This window comes from Zea mays, chromosome 3 (assembly GCF_902167145.1).
Source record: "Zea mays cultivar B73 chromosome 3, Zm-B73-REFERENCE-NAM-5.0, whole genome shotgun sequence".
NCBI lineage: Eukaryota > Viridiplantae > Streptophyta > Magnoliopsida > Poales > Poaceae > Zea > Zea mays.
Genome location: NC_050098.1, coordinates 209453388 through 209469592, shown reverse-complemented (window position 1 = coordinate 209469592; position 16205 = coordinate 209453388). Strand labels below are relative to the sequence as shown.

The window sequence follows — 16205 nt, the reverse complement described above, 5'->3', positions numbered from 1 at the left end:
CATAAATGTTCTTTGTGGGAACTCCCTTATACGGAGGCTTTGATTCTGATGCACAACATTGATGTCATGCACCAAGAGCGGAATGTTGCTGAAAGCATTATTAGTACATGTATGGATTTTCCCGATAAAACCAAAGATAATATGAAGGCCAGAAAAGATTTACAGAAAATTTGTAACCGACCAAGCCTAGTCTTGCTTCAGAGTGGTGCTAAGCCACGTGCGTCATTTTGTCTAAAATCTAAGCAAAAGAAAGAGGTGATGGTGTGGTTGAAAAACTTAAAATTTCCAGATGGGTATGCCGCGGGATTCAGAAGGTCCGTGAATTTGAGGACAGGAAAAATGAATGGATTGAAGAGTCATGATTATCACATTATTATGGAAAGATTACTTCCTGTAATGTTTCGGGGTTACTTGAATAACGATGTGTGGAAGGCGTTAGCTGAGTTAAGCTACTTCTATAGACAACTTTGTGCTAAAGAAATTAAAAAAGATGTGATGGAGAAATTAGAGAAGGAGATTCCGGTCCTTATTTGAAAATTGGAAAAAATATTTCCCCCTGGATTCTTCAATCCGATGCAACATCTACTTGTACACCTTCCATATGAAGCTAAGATTGGGGGTCCTGTGTAGTATAGATGGATGTATCACATAGAAAGGGCACTTAAGAAGCTTAGTGCAATGGTTGGCAACAAGGGAAGAGTTGAAGGGTGTATTGCTGAAGAATTTAAATATAAAGAGATATCAGCCTTCACGAGTGTATACTTTGCAGAAGAACACAATGTAAATGCACCTACATTAAGGTATAATGTTGATCAAGCTGGTCCATGCAGTAAACTCAAAATTTTGTCATTCGAGGGAAAGACAGTTGGAGCATCAACTGAATATCACATTGGACGTGAAGAAAAGTTGGATGCATTACTCTACATGTATGAAAACATGGAAGAGATGACTCCATACTTCAAGTAAGCATAGATTTTCAAAATTGAAGAGCAACATGTGCTCATTACTCCTCGTAACTCTTTTATTTACTTTTTTTCAACAGAGAGTACGAACGACAGAATAAGGGTAAACTGTCGACGAGGCTGTATGAAATCATGCTTCGCGAAGGAAAAGAAGGCACTCCCAATTTCATTAATTGGTTTCGAGTTCATGTAAATATCACATCTGTTTTCTTATGTGTTCATATAGTTTATCTTTTTAATAGTTCCTCCTATTGATCTATATTCGTAACTGACAGTGCAAAAAAACTTCCAACGTTGACGAGGACTTACGTCAGATGTCACGTGCACTTGTCAAAGTCAGAAGCTATGGTCGTTATGATGTCAAGGGATATCGTTTTCGTTCAACCAAATTTGAATGTACTCGACCGTTAGCTGCGACAACAAATACTGGTGTGGTATGTTGGTCTTTTGATGAGCAAGGAAGGGAGATGAATTATTATGGAACTATCAAAGATATATTGGAATTCGACTTCGCTGGGGGAAAAAATCTGAAAGTTATGTTCTTCAAATGTGATTGGATCGATCCTAAACATGGGATACGACAAAACCAATTTGGTATGGTAGAAGTCAAACACGAGCGTATAATGACTCGTGGTTGTAGTAAATTTGTTCTTGGTTTTCAAGTGGACCAAGTGTATTATATGTCATATCCCTGTATCGATCTTAAAGACTGGTGGGTAGTGTACAACGTAAATCCCCGTGAAAGATTATATTTAAAGGGTGATACAAGTTATCGACAAAATGAGGTGGAAGCTGATGTTGAAGAAATTTATCAAGAAATTGAAGTTCCACCCGTTTTTAATATAGAAACAACAATGGAGCCAGATTCAGTAGCGGGCGATCTTAATGATGTAATAGTTCCTCCAAAAAGGAAACGAAAGTCGAAGAAGAAAAAGACGCCCGAGAGAAAGTCGACGCGCTTGAGAAGACAACAAATTAATCCTGATTTCGAATATGATTAAGAAGTAAATATTTATTTTGATGAATTAAAATTTAATTTATTGTTATACTATGTTGTTATCTCTTTATTGTTATACTAATATAATTTTCAATATGTAGGATGGCGGCTCGAAAGTTGAAGAATTTTGTGAAGGGCATGACGAAGGGCTCTTCTTCTTCTTCAGGAAGAAGCAAAGCACAGGAGTGTCTGTTCCAGGGTACCGAGTCGCTCTCGAGCAACAGACGACAGGCTTTGATGGAACATCTTCCACCTGATATGCATGGACAGGTGTGATTACTCTAAATTATTATTTTATTTCAATATAGTAATGTTTATATGAATCTAATGATTAAAGTGTTTCATGTGCAGGATGTTAACGAGACTCGAGAGGAGGAGGCGAGGGGTGAGGATGCGGCTGATTACGATGCGGCCGATGCAGACTATGAGCAGGAAGATGATGCTGGAGGTGGAGGTGGAGATGGGTGGTCTTCCGGTGGTGGTCAGTTTGAGGGTGGATGGTCAGCAGGCGGATGGGACTCATGGCCTAGCAGTGATGCTGGAGCTTCTAGTGGTGGAGGGTCTTCTCGGGCACGGAAGTCGAGGAAAACACATTGGGTGCCTCCTCCTAAAGTTCCTGCTCGTGAGGAGGATAAGATTTTGATCGTACCGTCTGGCGACGAGTGAGTTGATTCTAATGTTAAATATTTGTTCATGCATTATATGAAATTTGTTAATGCTTCTTTTGTACAATGTGGTTGCAGGTCTTGGATTGATGCATCTTTTCAAGGTCAAGGACGTCGCACACAGGTGAATAAAGTTTTGGGAAGTATATGCAAATATCTCTGGCCTGGTGTAGTGATGGAGAAAGGCGTTGAGGTGCCTTGTATGTCTTGGGATCAGTACGGGATCGCGTTCAATGCGGAACATAGGAATGCCCAAGGTGCTGTGTGGCATGAGTTCTGGGTATGTTCTCTAGCCCAACTTGAATTGATTCAACTATACAATGTGCTAAAAATCTTGTTTCTTGTTTTTTTCAGAAACGTTACAAGTTGCCTGAAGATGGAAGTATGAACGATCGTGCACGGATCGTTTTTAACAAGAGCGCGACTACCTTGGTTAGGGATCAGATGTATTATGCTCGGATCCAGGTCACTTCTGATTACATATTAAGGCAGGAAGGACGTCGACCACGTTCCAAAAGTGAGGCATCAAACAAATACTTAACCGAAGAAGAATATCTTGAGGTAAATTGTTTTTATCCTAATTCATGTCCAAGTGTTAGTACTAACAATACATTGGATCGAAATAAAGTTTTCAGACTCGGTGCCATGGATGGCATCAAATGAGGCTGGTTGGCGGGCTGTATGCAAATATTGGGCAACAGATGGATTTAAAGGTGTTTCAATGAGAAACAACTCAAATCGTGGGCATGATGTTCACCACAGATATGGTGGTGATGGCCACGTTCGTTTGGCAAAGCGCATGGTAAGTGTAATTTATGGTCGTGCATATCATGAATCTTCTATGTGTTTTATGTTATTTTCTTTTGCCTGTAGGAAGCTAGTTTTGGTGTTACGCCGAGTGATGTTCAGGTTTACCTTAGAGGTCACAGGGGGTCGGATCCTACAAATCCAGAACAGTTGTGTTCTCAGTCAGCTGCTGAGCGTGTGGTGAGACTTTCGCAACTAGTTACAATGCACTTCTATTCTAAGAGTCGAGAAAAATATAACTGCATTGTTTATTATTTGTCAGGCCTCATATGGTGCTTCCATGATGTCGGAGCATGGGCAAGACTATGATTGGATGAATCAGCCTATCGATCCTCAGGTTGTGTATGCTAGTGGAGGCGGAAAACCTCATGGACGGTGAGTTTGCTATTATTAATTCGTCGATTTGATCTTTTCTAACATGATGTGTTGCGTGTTTAACTTCTTTCTATTTTTTTCTAGTTACCCCATGTTTGGTAGTGTTATCGACTCGACTCAGGTGAGGCCTGAAAGGTCTCGTCCATCGAGGTCGTCTAGCCGTGGTCCTCGCTCTAGTACCCAAGGAAACGCCGAGCTGATCCGGATGCAGGAAGCTTTGAGGCGACAGGAGGAGTATAACAAGCAACAACAAGAGTACTGGGCTGCTCAATTTGCACGACAGCAGGAGATGATGCAGGTAATTAGATCCTCGTGAGCCTCTACTATAATTGGAGCACATATTTTCTAATATATCCTCGTAACATAGCTTTCAATTTCTTTCAGCAAATAGCACTAGGGCAACATCCAAATTTTTTAGCGATGACTATGCCACCTCCTCCACCTATCCCGCAGTTTGTACCGACTCCACAATTTAGTTGGCCCACACCTGCACCTCAGGTTATATTACTTGACTTTTTCTTTTGACGTTGCATAACAAGAATTTAACTACTAACACATTTTTTTGAATGTTGTAGGTCCCTCCAGGAAACTTGCTAACTCCGGGAAATGAGGACTCTGAAGATGCGGTCGCTTCTTTTGTGGACGGTCTTCTAAACAGTGGAGGAGCTAGCGGATCAAATCAACCACATCCATTTGATCAACCTCCTCCATTTGAGTAGCCTGTCTGCTTGTGTTTTTCTCGTACTATGGACTTGTGAACTTGTGAACTTGTGGTATTGGGAACTTGTGTTATTGTGAACTTCTGAACATGTGAACTTGTGAACTTGTGAACATTGTGAATTTGTGCTTTAACTTGTGAACTTGTGCTTTAACTTGTGAACTTGTGTTATTGTGTGTTTCATGTGGTATTGTATGTGATTCTGGATGAATTATTGAAAACTGGATATTGTGTGCAGATTGAATTTGTGTGGTTGTTTGTAAAACAAAAAGCAGGCAAATTCTGTTTCTCTGTTTTTTAATTACTTCCGACGGTCGCTTATTTCCGACGGCCCCGTCGGAACTAAGCTGTGACGGCGTCAGGCGCCGGCGGCCGGCCGTCTGCGGGGCCCACCTCGCTTTATTTCCGACGGCGCCACCCTGGCCGTCGGAAATAAGTTTACTTCCGACGGCCCCGTCGGAAACGCGGATACTTCCGACTGGGTATCTCCTACGGCGTTACTTCCGACGGGACCCGTCTTAAGCCGTCAGAAGTAACTACTTCCGACGGTTCAGGACTTATTTCCGACGGTTTAGGCCGTCGGAAACTGGGCGTTTTTCTGTAGTGAACCGCACGTACAGCGCACAGATGATGGTAGATGCCAGCGCCGTACGAGGAACTCGAGGCAGACCGCATGCGTGGATCGCACGCTTCAAGTTGTACCCATCCATATGCATATGCGTCAATGCGTGCGTACAATTTATTTTACCAATATTTGATTTTGTGTATTTGGGACACGACGGCGTATGTGTATAGTAGACATCAGCATTCATTCCCCTAGCTTGGCTTACAAGCGCAGCAAGATCGAGCTAGCTCCTCCGGTCCGCGCCGGTCGTACTTTTTCTCGGCACATGGAGCGGTTTCTACGTACTGCCGTTTCTGTGGAGCGCGCGCGCCGCTATGGCTATGCATGAGTACGTACCGGATCGGATATGCATGTATAGTTGTATACCTAGCTAGCCTCTGGCCTACCTGCGTGGCTCGTATCAAGCTTCACGTCTCGCACACGTACGTACCGTTATCGTCTCTACTACTCGTTGCTTCCAACGCAAGTTTGTCCACAAAACATATACGTCCTGTTATTGTATATAGACTAATTGTATATATTGACCACCCAACAGTTAAGCAGCATATGCATGTCCAGTACCCTTCTTGTGTGTGAGTGAGAGAGTAGCAGTAGCAGCCGAGCTGATCGAGTGTGCATGCATGTACACACGACGCACGGACACTACAGGGCAAGCAAGAGCTGAAGGATCGTCGATGCATGGTGGGAGGCTTGCCCTTGAAACAATCGATCGGATCGATAGGCAGTTGGGGAATCACATCACATCACCTCGTCTGCTTTGCCCTTTAGTACGCACGTACGGAGCACGTATAGCAGTATTTCCGTAGAACATGGCTGCAACGCATGCAAGTACGACGGGCGTGTGTGTACGTACGCGGTACACACTACAACAACACAGGAGGAGGATTGTTCTCCTTCTCCAGGTTCCTTTTCGATCGCGGCAGTGGAAGAGAGGAATGAAGAGGAGCAGGGCCAGCAGGGGGTCGATCGATCGTACGCGTACTTGCTGCCGTGCCATGTCGCGCGGGCCCCCGGCGCATTGATTGCGCGCCAGGGACGTGCACATGAGACCCGGCCCGGACGGGAATGGGACGTGTGGTGCACGCCTCGCGGGGCTGATCCGGGCAGATCAGCGTACGGCAATTGCTACGCTCCGCGTTCTGTCGCGTTTCCTATAAAAGAGCACGTAGATCTCTGCGTGGCCCACGTACGCATGCATGCATGCGCGCGCGCGTGTGTGTCCGCTGTTGTGCAGGCCCGGTACCGTGTTCTGGCATGTCCGTCCGGTCCGGAAACCACTCGCTTATGTCTGGTTCTTTTGTACCGTAACGATGGGTTGGAACGATTTCTAGCCGGATTGTTTCTTTAATTTATATAAATTTTAATTAGTTAGAACGATTCCGAGTGCAATCCGACGTAAACGAACAAGTCCTTAATGTCATTGGAACATCAGCCAACACGAGAAACACGCTTAGAACCAGGCCCCATGCGCAGGGCATGCAAGAGGTTCGGGTGCACAGGGTCTCCAAATTTCAGGGCCCCTACCACCTAAATATTAATACGATATCCGTTATAGTTATATTAATTAGTCAATTTTGTATCTCACACACATTCTTCTTAATTCCATGACATAAAGGGTTCTAGAGTAGACTTTCAAAGAAAGGTCCCATTGAAAAATACTGTAGACGATTTTTTTTTCAATATTGTATAGTAGTACTCCACATTATTATTGTAGTTTTTTTCTTCTTAGTGAGATAGATCTCGTTTCAGCCCCAGAAATTACCGGCACGAACATACTGGATGGACCAAGAACTGTCTCTAAACGTGACATCATTGAGATTACACGCGGCGGCATTCCCGGCCCATATCTTCCATACATAATGTGTGTGTGTATATATAGCTATGCGTTTATCCTTATTTTGTTCTACGAAACTTTGCTGAATACGTAGAGAAGGCTACCTAGCTACTTAGAGGATGTTTAGTTTTTAGAAACTAATTTTCAGTCCATCTATTTTATTAAATTTTAGTCTCTAAATTATTAAATACGAAAACTAAAATTTACATATTTGGTAACTAAAATAGAATAAAATAAAGGGACAAAAATAGTCTCTAAAAATCAAATACCCCACCCCTTACTCGACTTAGTTTCCATACCGTCTTTTTTAAGGAAGCTACCCTATTAGGTCCTCGGGTACGTGCGTACGTCGGTACGTGCATGCATGTATGACCTTTGCAGTTATTGTTTCTTGTTTTTGTCTCCGGCAAAACTATACCATAGCTAGTACGTCACCGGAAACCGTGGTTTCTTTTGTCAACAAAATGGAACGGGTGTGGGACGTACGTGCTTATGATTTTTCATACGCGCAACACATAGGGCATCATAAAATCCGCAGGTTGATACGTACTCCCTCCGTTCGTTCACATAAATTTGTCGTTTTGGTTTTGACTTAAATCAGTCACTATCAATTCTAACCGGTTATATCAAAAGTTCCACAAGATTTTAATAACAATAAAATTACTAGATTCATCATTACTTAAACTATCATAATAATATGTAGTTCTTTTAGCTTAAAATAATTTAATCTTATATATATTGTTGGTCAAAGTTTCAATAATTTGGTTTAAAATAAATCTAGAAAGGCAAACTCACGTGAATGAATGGAGAGAGTAAGGTAGTGTTTGGTTGAAGAGTCAAGTAGAACGGAACCGTTCTGTCCCAGTTTTGTTGTTGTTTGGTTACAAAGTAACTAGAACGGAATGACTCCAATTAGGGAATATTCTCCTCAGATCTGGAACCATTCCGCTCCAAAAAATCAATGGGACGGAGCCACTCTGTTCCAATTCCGCTCTCACAGTCACGCTCCGTTCCGTTCACTCTGCAACCAAACAAAAAACAGAACCGCTCCGTTCCAGATTACCAAACACAGAACAGAGCGACTCCGTTCCTAGAATCAGGGATGGAACGACTCCGTTCTACTTGACTCCTCAACCAAACACTACGTAAGGAACATTTTTTTCACGGGACATACGTGCAGTACGTAGCGGAGGTACAGGTGGTCCCTGTGGGCCATGGATCACCCTAAGGCTTATTCCATCATACAAAGCCCATAAAATTGCAGAAATTTTGGCGTCCATCTGCTCTCGGCCCATAGAAAGTCCTTCCTAGCGCGCTCGCCCGCCCGGGTTGTAGATGGTAATGGTATGGTAAGTGAGAGCAATGAATGTGCTAGAGAGCATCTGGACTGTCTAGGGCTCGAGATGGAATCCAAATACAGAGACGCGATAGATGAATCACACATATATAGATGAGATTGAGAACGCATCGGTCGGTCACCATTTGGTCTGCGAATTCATACTAGTCTAAATGGTAGCTGCACTGCCACCCATGTACTAGTACTAGTTTGGAGAAAGTTGCATTGCAATTGCAAGCTGAAGCAGCAGTTAAAGTTACGCCGCGGACGTACTGGTAAACAAAGCAGTGAAATTTCTCACTCTCTTTCTCTCACTCGATCACGGCCGGCACAGGAATGCAGGATGGGCCGGTACGTTTCCTAAAACTAACCAGGCATCGGCGGTGAGCCCCGTCCCACAAGTCTTGTCCCAATGAAACGCCGCGGCGCGAGACTAATTACCGGAGTGCCCTCCGGCGCGAACCGGCCTCCTCCTCCTCCCGTCCTCCGTCCAGCTCCCTTAGCCATGCATGAAGCCCTCGGCGGTCCAGCCACTCACATTTGAGGCAACCTAGAGCGTGTGCAGTAACATGCCTGCTCACACGCCTAGGCTCATAGCTAGCTAAGCTTAGGGTTCCAACTGCATGCACAGGTTTGGGCCGACTTTTCCTGCCCGTGCTTTTACCCTGCCTGCCCAGCCCTGGCCCTGGGTGCGTTTGCATTGCAGCCACTGCATGGATGCATTTGGCATGCCGCGGTACTGCTGCTCGCTCGCCCCTTCCGGTCCGGCCCTCGTCGTCTTCTTTATAACCACGCGCCACTGAAAGCTCGAGCGCTTCTGGCACTTGAATCCGTTTGCGTCGTCGTCGTTCCTGTGTGCAGTGCGCGGTGCGCCACTGCTAGTGAGAAGAGATATAGCTAGGCTTCAGTGCGACGACGACGACGAGATGGGGCACCACTCCTGCTGCAACAAGCAGAAGGTCCGGAGGGGCTTGTGGTCGCCGGAGGAGGACGAGAAGCTCGTCAAGTACATCACCGCGCACGGCCATGGTTGCTGGAGCTCAGTCCCAAGGCAAGCAGGTACTACAGACATGTACATTTGTGTGCGAGGTCGTGGTTATTGTTTAATTTCATGCACCGAAGCAGCGCGCGCGGGAAAAAAAAAGGAGCAGTTCAGTTCAGTTCAATGCATGATTACGTACCATACCATGTGTGCTTGCTTTCACGCAGGGCTGCAGCGGTGCGGCAAGAGCTGCAGGCTGAGGTGGATCAACTACCTGAGGCCGGACCTGAAGAGGGGAAGCTTCTCGCAGCAGGAGGAGGCCCTCATCGTCGAGCTCCACAGGGTGCTTGGGAACAGGTAATCAATCCTTGGTCGTCCGTCGCCGCCGCCGCCGCCGGCCGGCCCCTACTACACGCAAATCAGCTATGCATACATGCATGCCACTCTGCTGCTTAATTTCCCTCTGCATGACGCAGTTGTTCCTTTATCTCTACATGCAACTGCCGCCCACATATGTCGCCTTAATAACTTGCTTGGGAGTTTGGGACAAAGGAAAGAGACGCGAATGGAAAATGCAGCTAGCTAAAAATGCGTGCCACTGCACACACAGGTGGGCCCAGATCGCCAAGCATCTGCCTGGTAGAACGGACAACGAGGTGAAGAACTTCTGGAACTCCACCATCAAGAAGAAGCTCATCTCCCAGGCCGTGGGCAGCCTCCACCCAGGTAATGACACGTCCCTCCCCCAGCAGGACTCTGTATATGTGAACTGTGGTGTCAGATCTTTTGGCTTCTAATATTACTGTTTCCTCTTTTACGATCTACCTGCATCGGAGATGGGAACAAAGTTAATCAGAGAAACCGACGACACCGATGTTTTTTTTTTCTCTCCTGAAGAAACACAGACTGACGACGACACAAATTTATCGAGCATGCGACGGAAACACAACTCTAACTCGGCTTCTTCTGCTGCAATGCAATGCTCGCTGCAGACCTGTACTACAACATTCTGGATGGAGGAGCCGCCGGAGCACAGGACCTCGCGGCCGCCGGATGCGCGCCGCTGAACGGGGCGGACAGCGCGTCAGCAGCGGCGGCGCAAGCAGTGGGCGTGACGACGACGCAGCCTTCTCCTTCCATGGCGCACGTCGACCCCGCGGCGGCGTGGGCGGCGGACTTCGGCTCCCAGACGCTCTTCCTCCCCGGCGGCGCGGCCGCTCTCCAGTACGCCGCCGCCGTCGAGGGGGAGTTCGTCAAGCAGTGCCGCACGGCGGCGGACGCCTGCTACCCGCCGGAGCCGGAGGACGGCGGCGGCGGCGCGAGGCAGTGCAACAACCAGGCAGCTGCCGATGTCGTGACGGCGGCGGTGCAACCGGAAGGCGCCGGCCTCCCGGTGTTCCTTGAACCCAAGTGCGCCGGCAGTTTCATGCCCGAGCCTGCTCTGGCTCCGGTGATGGACTTCATGGAAGCCATCCTGGGGTCGACGGCGGCGGCGTCGGCTGCCAGCGCTTCGTCTCTCGACGACACCTGCTTCTCGGCGAACGCCGGCATGCAGTCCCACTGTTGGATTCCCTGAATTATTCACCCTATTTACTTCCATCGGTAGATGCATATATACATGCATGGATGACTCTTCATCAAGCGCGCGCGGAGTATCAGATATGATTAAGTATAGAGTTTATGAAATAATTAATATAGATATAGTAGGTTTCTCTCACTCTCATCGATCAGGGTAGTAACAACATGGGTTACATGTAAATATGTTTACGTACGTATATATAATGTCTAGTGAAGGCAAGGGCAAGCATATATATATGAGTGGGTGTCAGTCACGCGCCAGTAAGGAATAGTACTTGAAACTCCTTTACAGCTAAGCTATATGTTTGTAGCGTGCATGTTATTGCATTGGACACGGATGCGCGGCTAGAGATTCTTACATTATTCATGAAAATGTGTCTGCCTCCCTTTTACTCACATTCTTTTCAGAGAGCCGCTATATATTTTCAGGCGCTTGATTTTTTTTATTTTCTGGAAACAATCTTATACAGTAAACTCGTACGGTTAAAGGACAAAAAAACACACTTTACTGCTAGTGGTAGTGGCATGCTTCGGTGGAAAATAGTTGGAAAAGTCTCGACGAATCTGCTTGCTTAATTATGTGGTGTTTGGTTTCTAGGGACTAATGTTTAGTCCATTCATTTTATTCCTTTTTAGTCTATAAATTGCTAAATATAGAAACTAAAATAAAGTTTTAGTTTCTATATTTGATAATTTTGGAACTAAAATAAAATAAAATGTAGAGACTAAACATTAGTTCCTACAAACCAAACACCCCCTTACTGTTACTGAACTGATAGTTTGGATAGCGATGGCCAAATCAAAATTTACATCAGACAACTGGACAAAATGTTGCCACAAGTTTAATCTCGATGATCCTTGATGTGCGCATGCAGCGCGCATGCATGCAAGAATTAAAAAAGCACACGTACGCTCAAAACAGCTAGAACTAAAATTTATCGAAGCTTATCAAGAAACAGACCGGTACGTGTGGGTACATTATTCTACTCTAAAGAGATACAAAACTTAACCCCTTTCTTCCACGCAAGGTTTTTGCCATGCTAGTCGTCAGCAAATATCGTCTCAACGATTGTCACCAAACTAGAGGGGCAAAAGGTCACGAAACTTCTGCGGCTGTAGAAATCTCACCAATATAATGCAGATTGGACTGTCGACATCGATCACGAGATCAGATAATCATCCCTTACACAGGAGCACAAAGGACGACGCCTTCAAATCATGAAGCCTGCATTGCTTGCGTTGCGTGCAGCAAACATAAGCGTGTCACTGAGTTTGGCCTTGCTGTTTCCGTCACGCACGTCCGGCCCGGGTCTCTCGCATCATCACCGTCACTGCACGAACGCCGCCTGTTCCGTCCGTGCCCCCGTGACGCGCGCGCCCTGCGACCACACTCGGACAGGCCACTGGCGGACCGCGGACAACACCGGGCAGGCCGGCACCCGCGATGACAATGAGCGATCCACCCGTGCCAGCACTGGCAAAGCCCGCCACGGCCCAGCCGCTGAGACGGCCGCCGCCCGTGGTGGTTCGGCGGCCCCATGGGGACGCGCGCGAGAGAGAGAGGTGTTGGCCTGGCAGCAAAAGGGTGACTCGCTTTGTGGGCCGATTTTTGCTTGGTTTTGATGTTATATATACGGGTCCAAGAATCATATGCTTTGTTTTTTGAATAGATGCGTACAGCAGAGCACTATACAAGAATGTCACTCATGCCTACAACGGGTACGTACGTATTGTCTACCCATACTCATACCTGCAAAAATAAAAATCTAACCGACACAATACCCATACCCGGCCACGGTTTCTTGGTGTTTCCGCGGGATCATTGAGAAAAGGGGTCTCAGGGCACGTACATACCACATGACAAAGACACACACAGCAGGAAATTCACGCACACGACGGGAACACAGATGACGCGGCCGGGCCGACCGGCGAGAAACGCGAACAGTAGGCATCGTCGATCACATGGCGCCAGCGACACAAGACGATCGCAGAGCGGGTGGCGCCGTGTGTCGTTCAGTCCAGCATGTGCGCCTCGTCGGGGGTGAGCGCGCGGCTCCACCTCGCACCGCACGGCTTCATTGTAAACACACGCGATCACACAAGGTAGTTTCTCTCACGACGAGTTAATTCACTCGTTATCTCAGACCGACGATCAGGGATCGCGGCCGCCACCAGTTCGCCGTATTCGTACAGCCTACTGTTCACCGAATTGGACAAGGATTTATATATGAATCTATTACAAATGGGTTCAATTATCCCATTGTGGGCCGTAGTATTTGGCGTTGGGCTTTGGAAGACGTTTGCTGCATCTGGGCCGCCTTTCCGCTATGGCGCCAGACCGGGCATCCTCCTTCTGTGCTTCGTCTGCTCCCGCCAGGTTGCTGACATCTCCTCCTCCTTTACAATTGGCTTGTCCCCAAGCCGGTGACGATGGAAACTGCATTTGTACCTCCAGTTCATCTTCCCACGTCGCCAGCGATGCGGGCCAGCCGGACCAGCGCACGAGAAGCTGTGGGATCACCTTGTTGCCGCGCTGAGTGAGACGGGAGTCGAGCACCTCTTCTGGGATCTGCACTGCCTGTGACAGGTCAGGAATAACAGAACTGACAGGAGTGTTTGCACCTATCGCCGGTTTAAGTTGTGAAACATGAAAGACAGGATGAATAGCACTGTTAGCAGGCAGGGCGAGCTGATAGGCGACTGGATTGATTTTCTTGACAATCTGGAACGGGCCGAAGAAGCGAAATGCCAGCTTGTGGCTCTTGCGTTCTGCTACTGAGGTCTGGCAATACGGTTGCAACTTCAGATACACTTGAGCACCCACCTCAAATGTCCGCTCTGATCTTCCTTTGTCTGCTTGCCGCTTCATCCTCTGTTGTGCACGTAGCAAGTGCATTTTGACTTGTTGCAACATCTCCTGCCTGGTGTGCATCAAACTCTTCAGATCCGAGACAGTGCACTGGTCGACGGTGTCCAAGCCAAAGTGAGATGGAGCATGACTGTATAGAACTTCAAATGGAGATTTACCCAGTGCTGAGTGGTAAGAAGTGTTATACCAGAATTCCGCGACAGACAACCAGGATGACCATTGCTTCGGACATGCATGAACAAAACACCTCAGGTAAGCTTCCAGACATTGGTTGACCCTCTCCGTTTGTCCATCTGACTGCGGGTGATACGCACTGCTAAGGCACAGCTTTGTATCCGTTAGCTGGAACAACTCCTTCCAAAGTTTACTGGTGAAGATGGGGTCCCTGTCTGAAATAATGGTTGAGGGTAAGCCGTGCAATTTATACACCTCCGCGAGAAACACCTTAGCAATCATCAGAGCAGTGAAGGGATAGATCAAAGGAATGAAATGCGCATATTTCGAAAATTTGTCCACTACCACCATGATACAGCTGTACCTGCGAGATTTGGGTAGGCCTGTTATGAAATCCATGCTGATGGTCTGCCAGGAGTGGTCCGGCACAGGTAGTGGAACTAGCAGCCCTGGATACTTGGCACAGTCAGGTTTTGCACTCTGACAGATATGGCACGATTGAACAAAGGCCTTTATCTGCTCTTTCATCCCTGGCCAGCTGAAGATGGATTTGGCTCGCCTGTAGGTTACAGGAAAACCAGAATGGCCCCCCAGAGCACTATCATGTAGTGCCTGCATAACCTTCGTTTGAAGTGTTTCATTATGGCCCAACCAAACTCGTCCCTTATGTTTGATCACCCCATCAGTCAACTCATACGGAGGTAACTCACCCCCTGTTGCTAGCACTCCAAGTATTTTCTGGGCTTGGGCATCATTCTCATAACCCTGCATAACCTCTTCCAACCATTTAGGCACCACCGACGAGCTAACCAACTGATTTAATGTGGCTGTGTCTTGATCTATGTCTGGTCGGCGCGACAATGCATCGGCCACCCGATTTTCTGCTCCCTTTTTGTAGCAGATCCGATATTGCAATCCCAGCAACTTCGTCAGAGCTTTCTGTTGCCAAGGGGTGGACAACCGCTGGTCATCCAGGTGTGTCAAGCTTTTCTGATCAGTTTTGATTATAAATTCTCGGTGCTGCAGGTATGGGCGCCACCGATCCACCGCGAATAAAATAGCTAGACACTCCTTCTCGTATGTAGATAGGCCCAGATTTTTCGGACCTAAGGCCTTGCTTATATACGCTATCGGGTGTCCCTCCTGCTGTAGGACAGCGCCGATTCCTTTTCCACTTGCATCAGTTTCAATGGTGAAAGTGCATTCATCCCTTTTGTGAGTTTTGGTGATTTGGATAACAACACATTTAAAGGTCTAACGAGTTTGCTAAGTGTTGAACAGGAAATTCAGTATGATGAACATACTTGAATAGTGTATAATGATCAGTGAACAAAGGTTCAACACGAGGTCAAATAACCAATGAGACAATGCAAATGGATATAATATGGTCTCTGTATTGGTTTGAATATATATGGACAAGACCTGAGAAATTCCTACATACATATGATCAGAACAGAGGATGAAGTGATTAAGAGGATTGGTCAAGACAAAGTGAATAAGATATGAGGAATCGTGAATTGGCTTGACCATATTACTATCAGTCCATATATGCTTCTATGAGAATCAAACAAGAGCTTGATTGATCTTAACGGTTATATCTAGAAGACATTCAAGCAAGGTTCACAATATTGAAGAAATGATTCTCTCAATGGATGCTCAATATGATGTGACTCAAGAATGGCTTGATAGGGTGAAGATAGCAAGGAAAGGGCTTCGAGGAACTAAGCGAAGGTGAAGGCCAAGCAACGGCTTGTAGACCGAGGTACCATGGCTAAGGTGAAGAAGAGAGTACTTGCACTAAGTCGATGAACTAATCAGCTATGAAGAGTTATAACATGTTGATGCATCAGCAAGGTGACTTGAAGCCATGTTTTGAACTCATACATGGTGATATGGTACAAGTCACAGGGTTTGATTTATGTTTGCTTCAAAAGGTGAGACAGAGATGTTTGTGATCCTTATGAAGCAACGCCATGGAGAAATCACACATGAGACACCAATGACTCAAGGAGTTTACTTCATTATATTTTATTTAACTTGAGTATAGGAATCGTCGTACTATAAAGGGGGATCCAAAAAGAAGGTTGGTGTTTGCCAAAGCTCAAACCTCTCTATTCAAAAGCTATTTTTGAAAAGCAAAAATCTCTTTAACGTTCTATGGTTGACCGTGGTTAGGGTTGAGAAACCTAGAGTGTTCTTGCTGAAAAGCAGCTGAACTTCTTCAACTGCAGCTGAGCTTTCCAGCTGAACTTGACTTCAGCTGAGTTGAGCTTCTTCAGCTGC

The 16205-nt window shown here is 46.4% G+C and overlaps 2 protein-coding genes and 2 long non-coding RNA genes across 5 annotated transcripts; all 4 read left to right on the top strand.

The window, feature by feature from the left end:
- The first annotated feature begins 678 nt into the window (after positions 1-678).
- Positions 679-2714, top strand: LOC118476821 (uncharacterized). Its single transcript, XM_035966594.1, has 4 exons — positions 679-962; positions 2061-2229; positions 2311-2604; positions 2703-2714. Exons 1-4 carry the CDS (start codon positions 679-681, stop codon positions 2712-2714), a joined length of 759 nt encoding a protein of 252 aa, XP_035822487.1.
- A 134-nt stretch (positions 2715-2848) lies between these two features.
- Positions 2849-3371, top strand: LOC103645136 (uncharacterized). Its single transcript, XR_002268476.2, has 3 exons — positions 2849-2904; positions 2979-3185; positions 3253-3371. It is a non-coding gene; the product is annotated as an uncharacterized lncRNA (long non-coding RNA).
- Positions 3372-3515: 144 nt separating this feature from the next.
- Positions 3516-4030, top strand: LOC109945331 (uncharacterized). Its single transcript, XR_002268475.2, has 3 exons — positions 3516-3611; positions 3694-3806; positions 3891-4030. It is a non-coding gene; the product is annotated as an uncharacterized lncRNA (long non-coding RNA).
- A 4948-nt stretch (positions 4031-8978) lies between these two features.
- Positions 8979-11275, top strand: LOC100281948 (uncharacterized). 2 transcript variants are annotated; one of them, XM_023301886.2, is made up of 5 exons: positions 8979-9081; positions 9181-9378; positions 9529-9658; positions 9912-10027; positions 10294-11275. In XM_023301886.2, exons 1-5 carry the CDS (start codon positions 9033-9035, stop codon positions 10875-10877), a joined length of 1077 nt encoding a protein of 358 aa, XP_023157654.2. In that variant the 5' UTR covers positions 8979-9032; the 3' UTR covers positions 10878-11275. The 2 variants fall into 2 exon arrangements, with proteins under 2 accessions (XP_023157654.2, NP_001148338.1); NM_001154866.1 differs by lacking the exon at positions 8979-9081 and having other exon boundaries at positions 9133-9378; positions 10294-11083.
- Positions 11276-16205: the final 4930 nt, after the last annotated feature.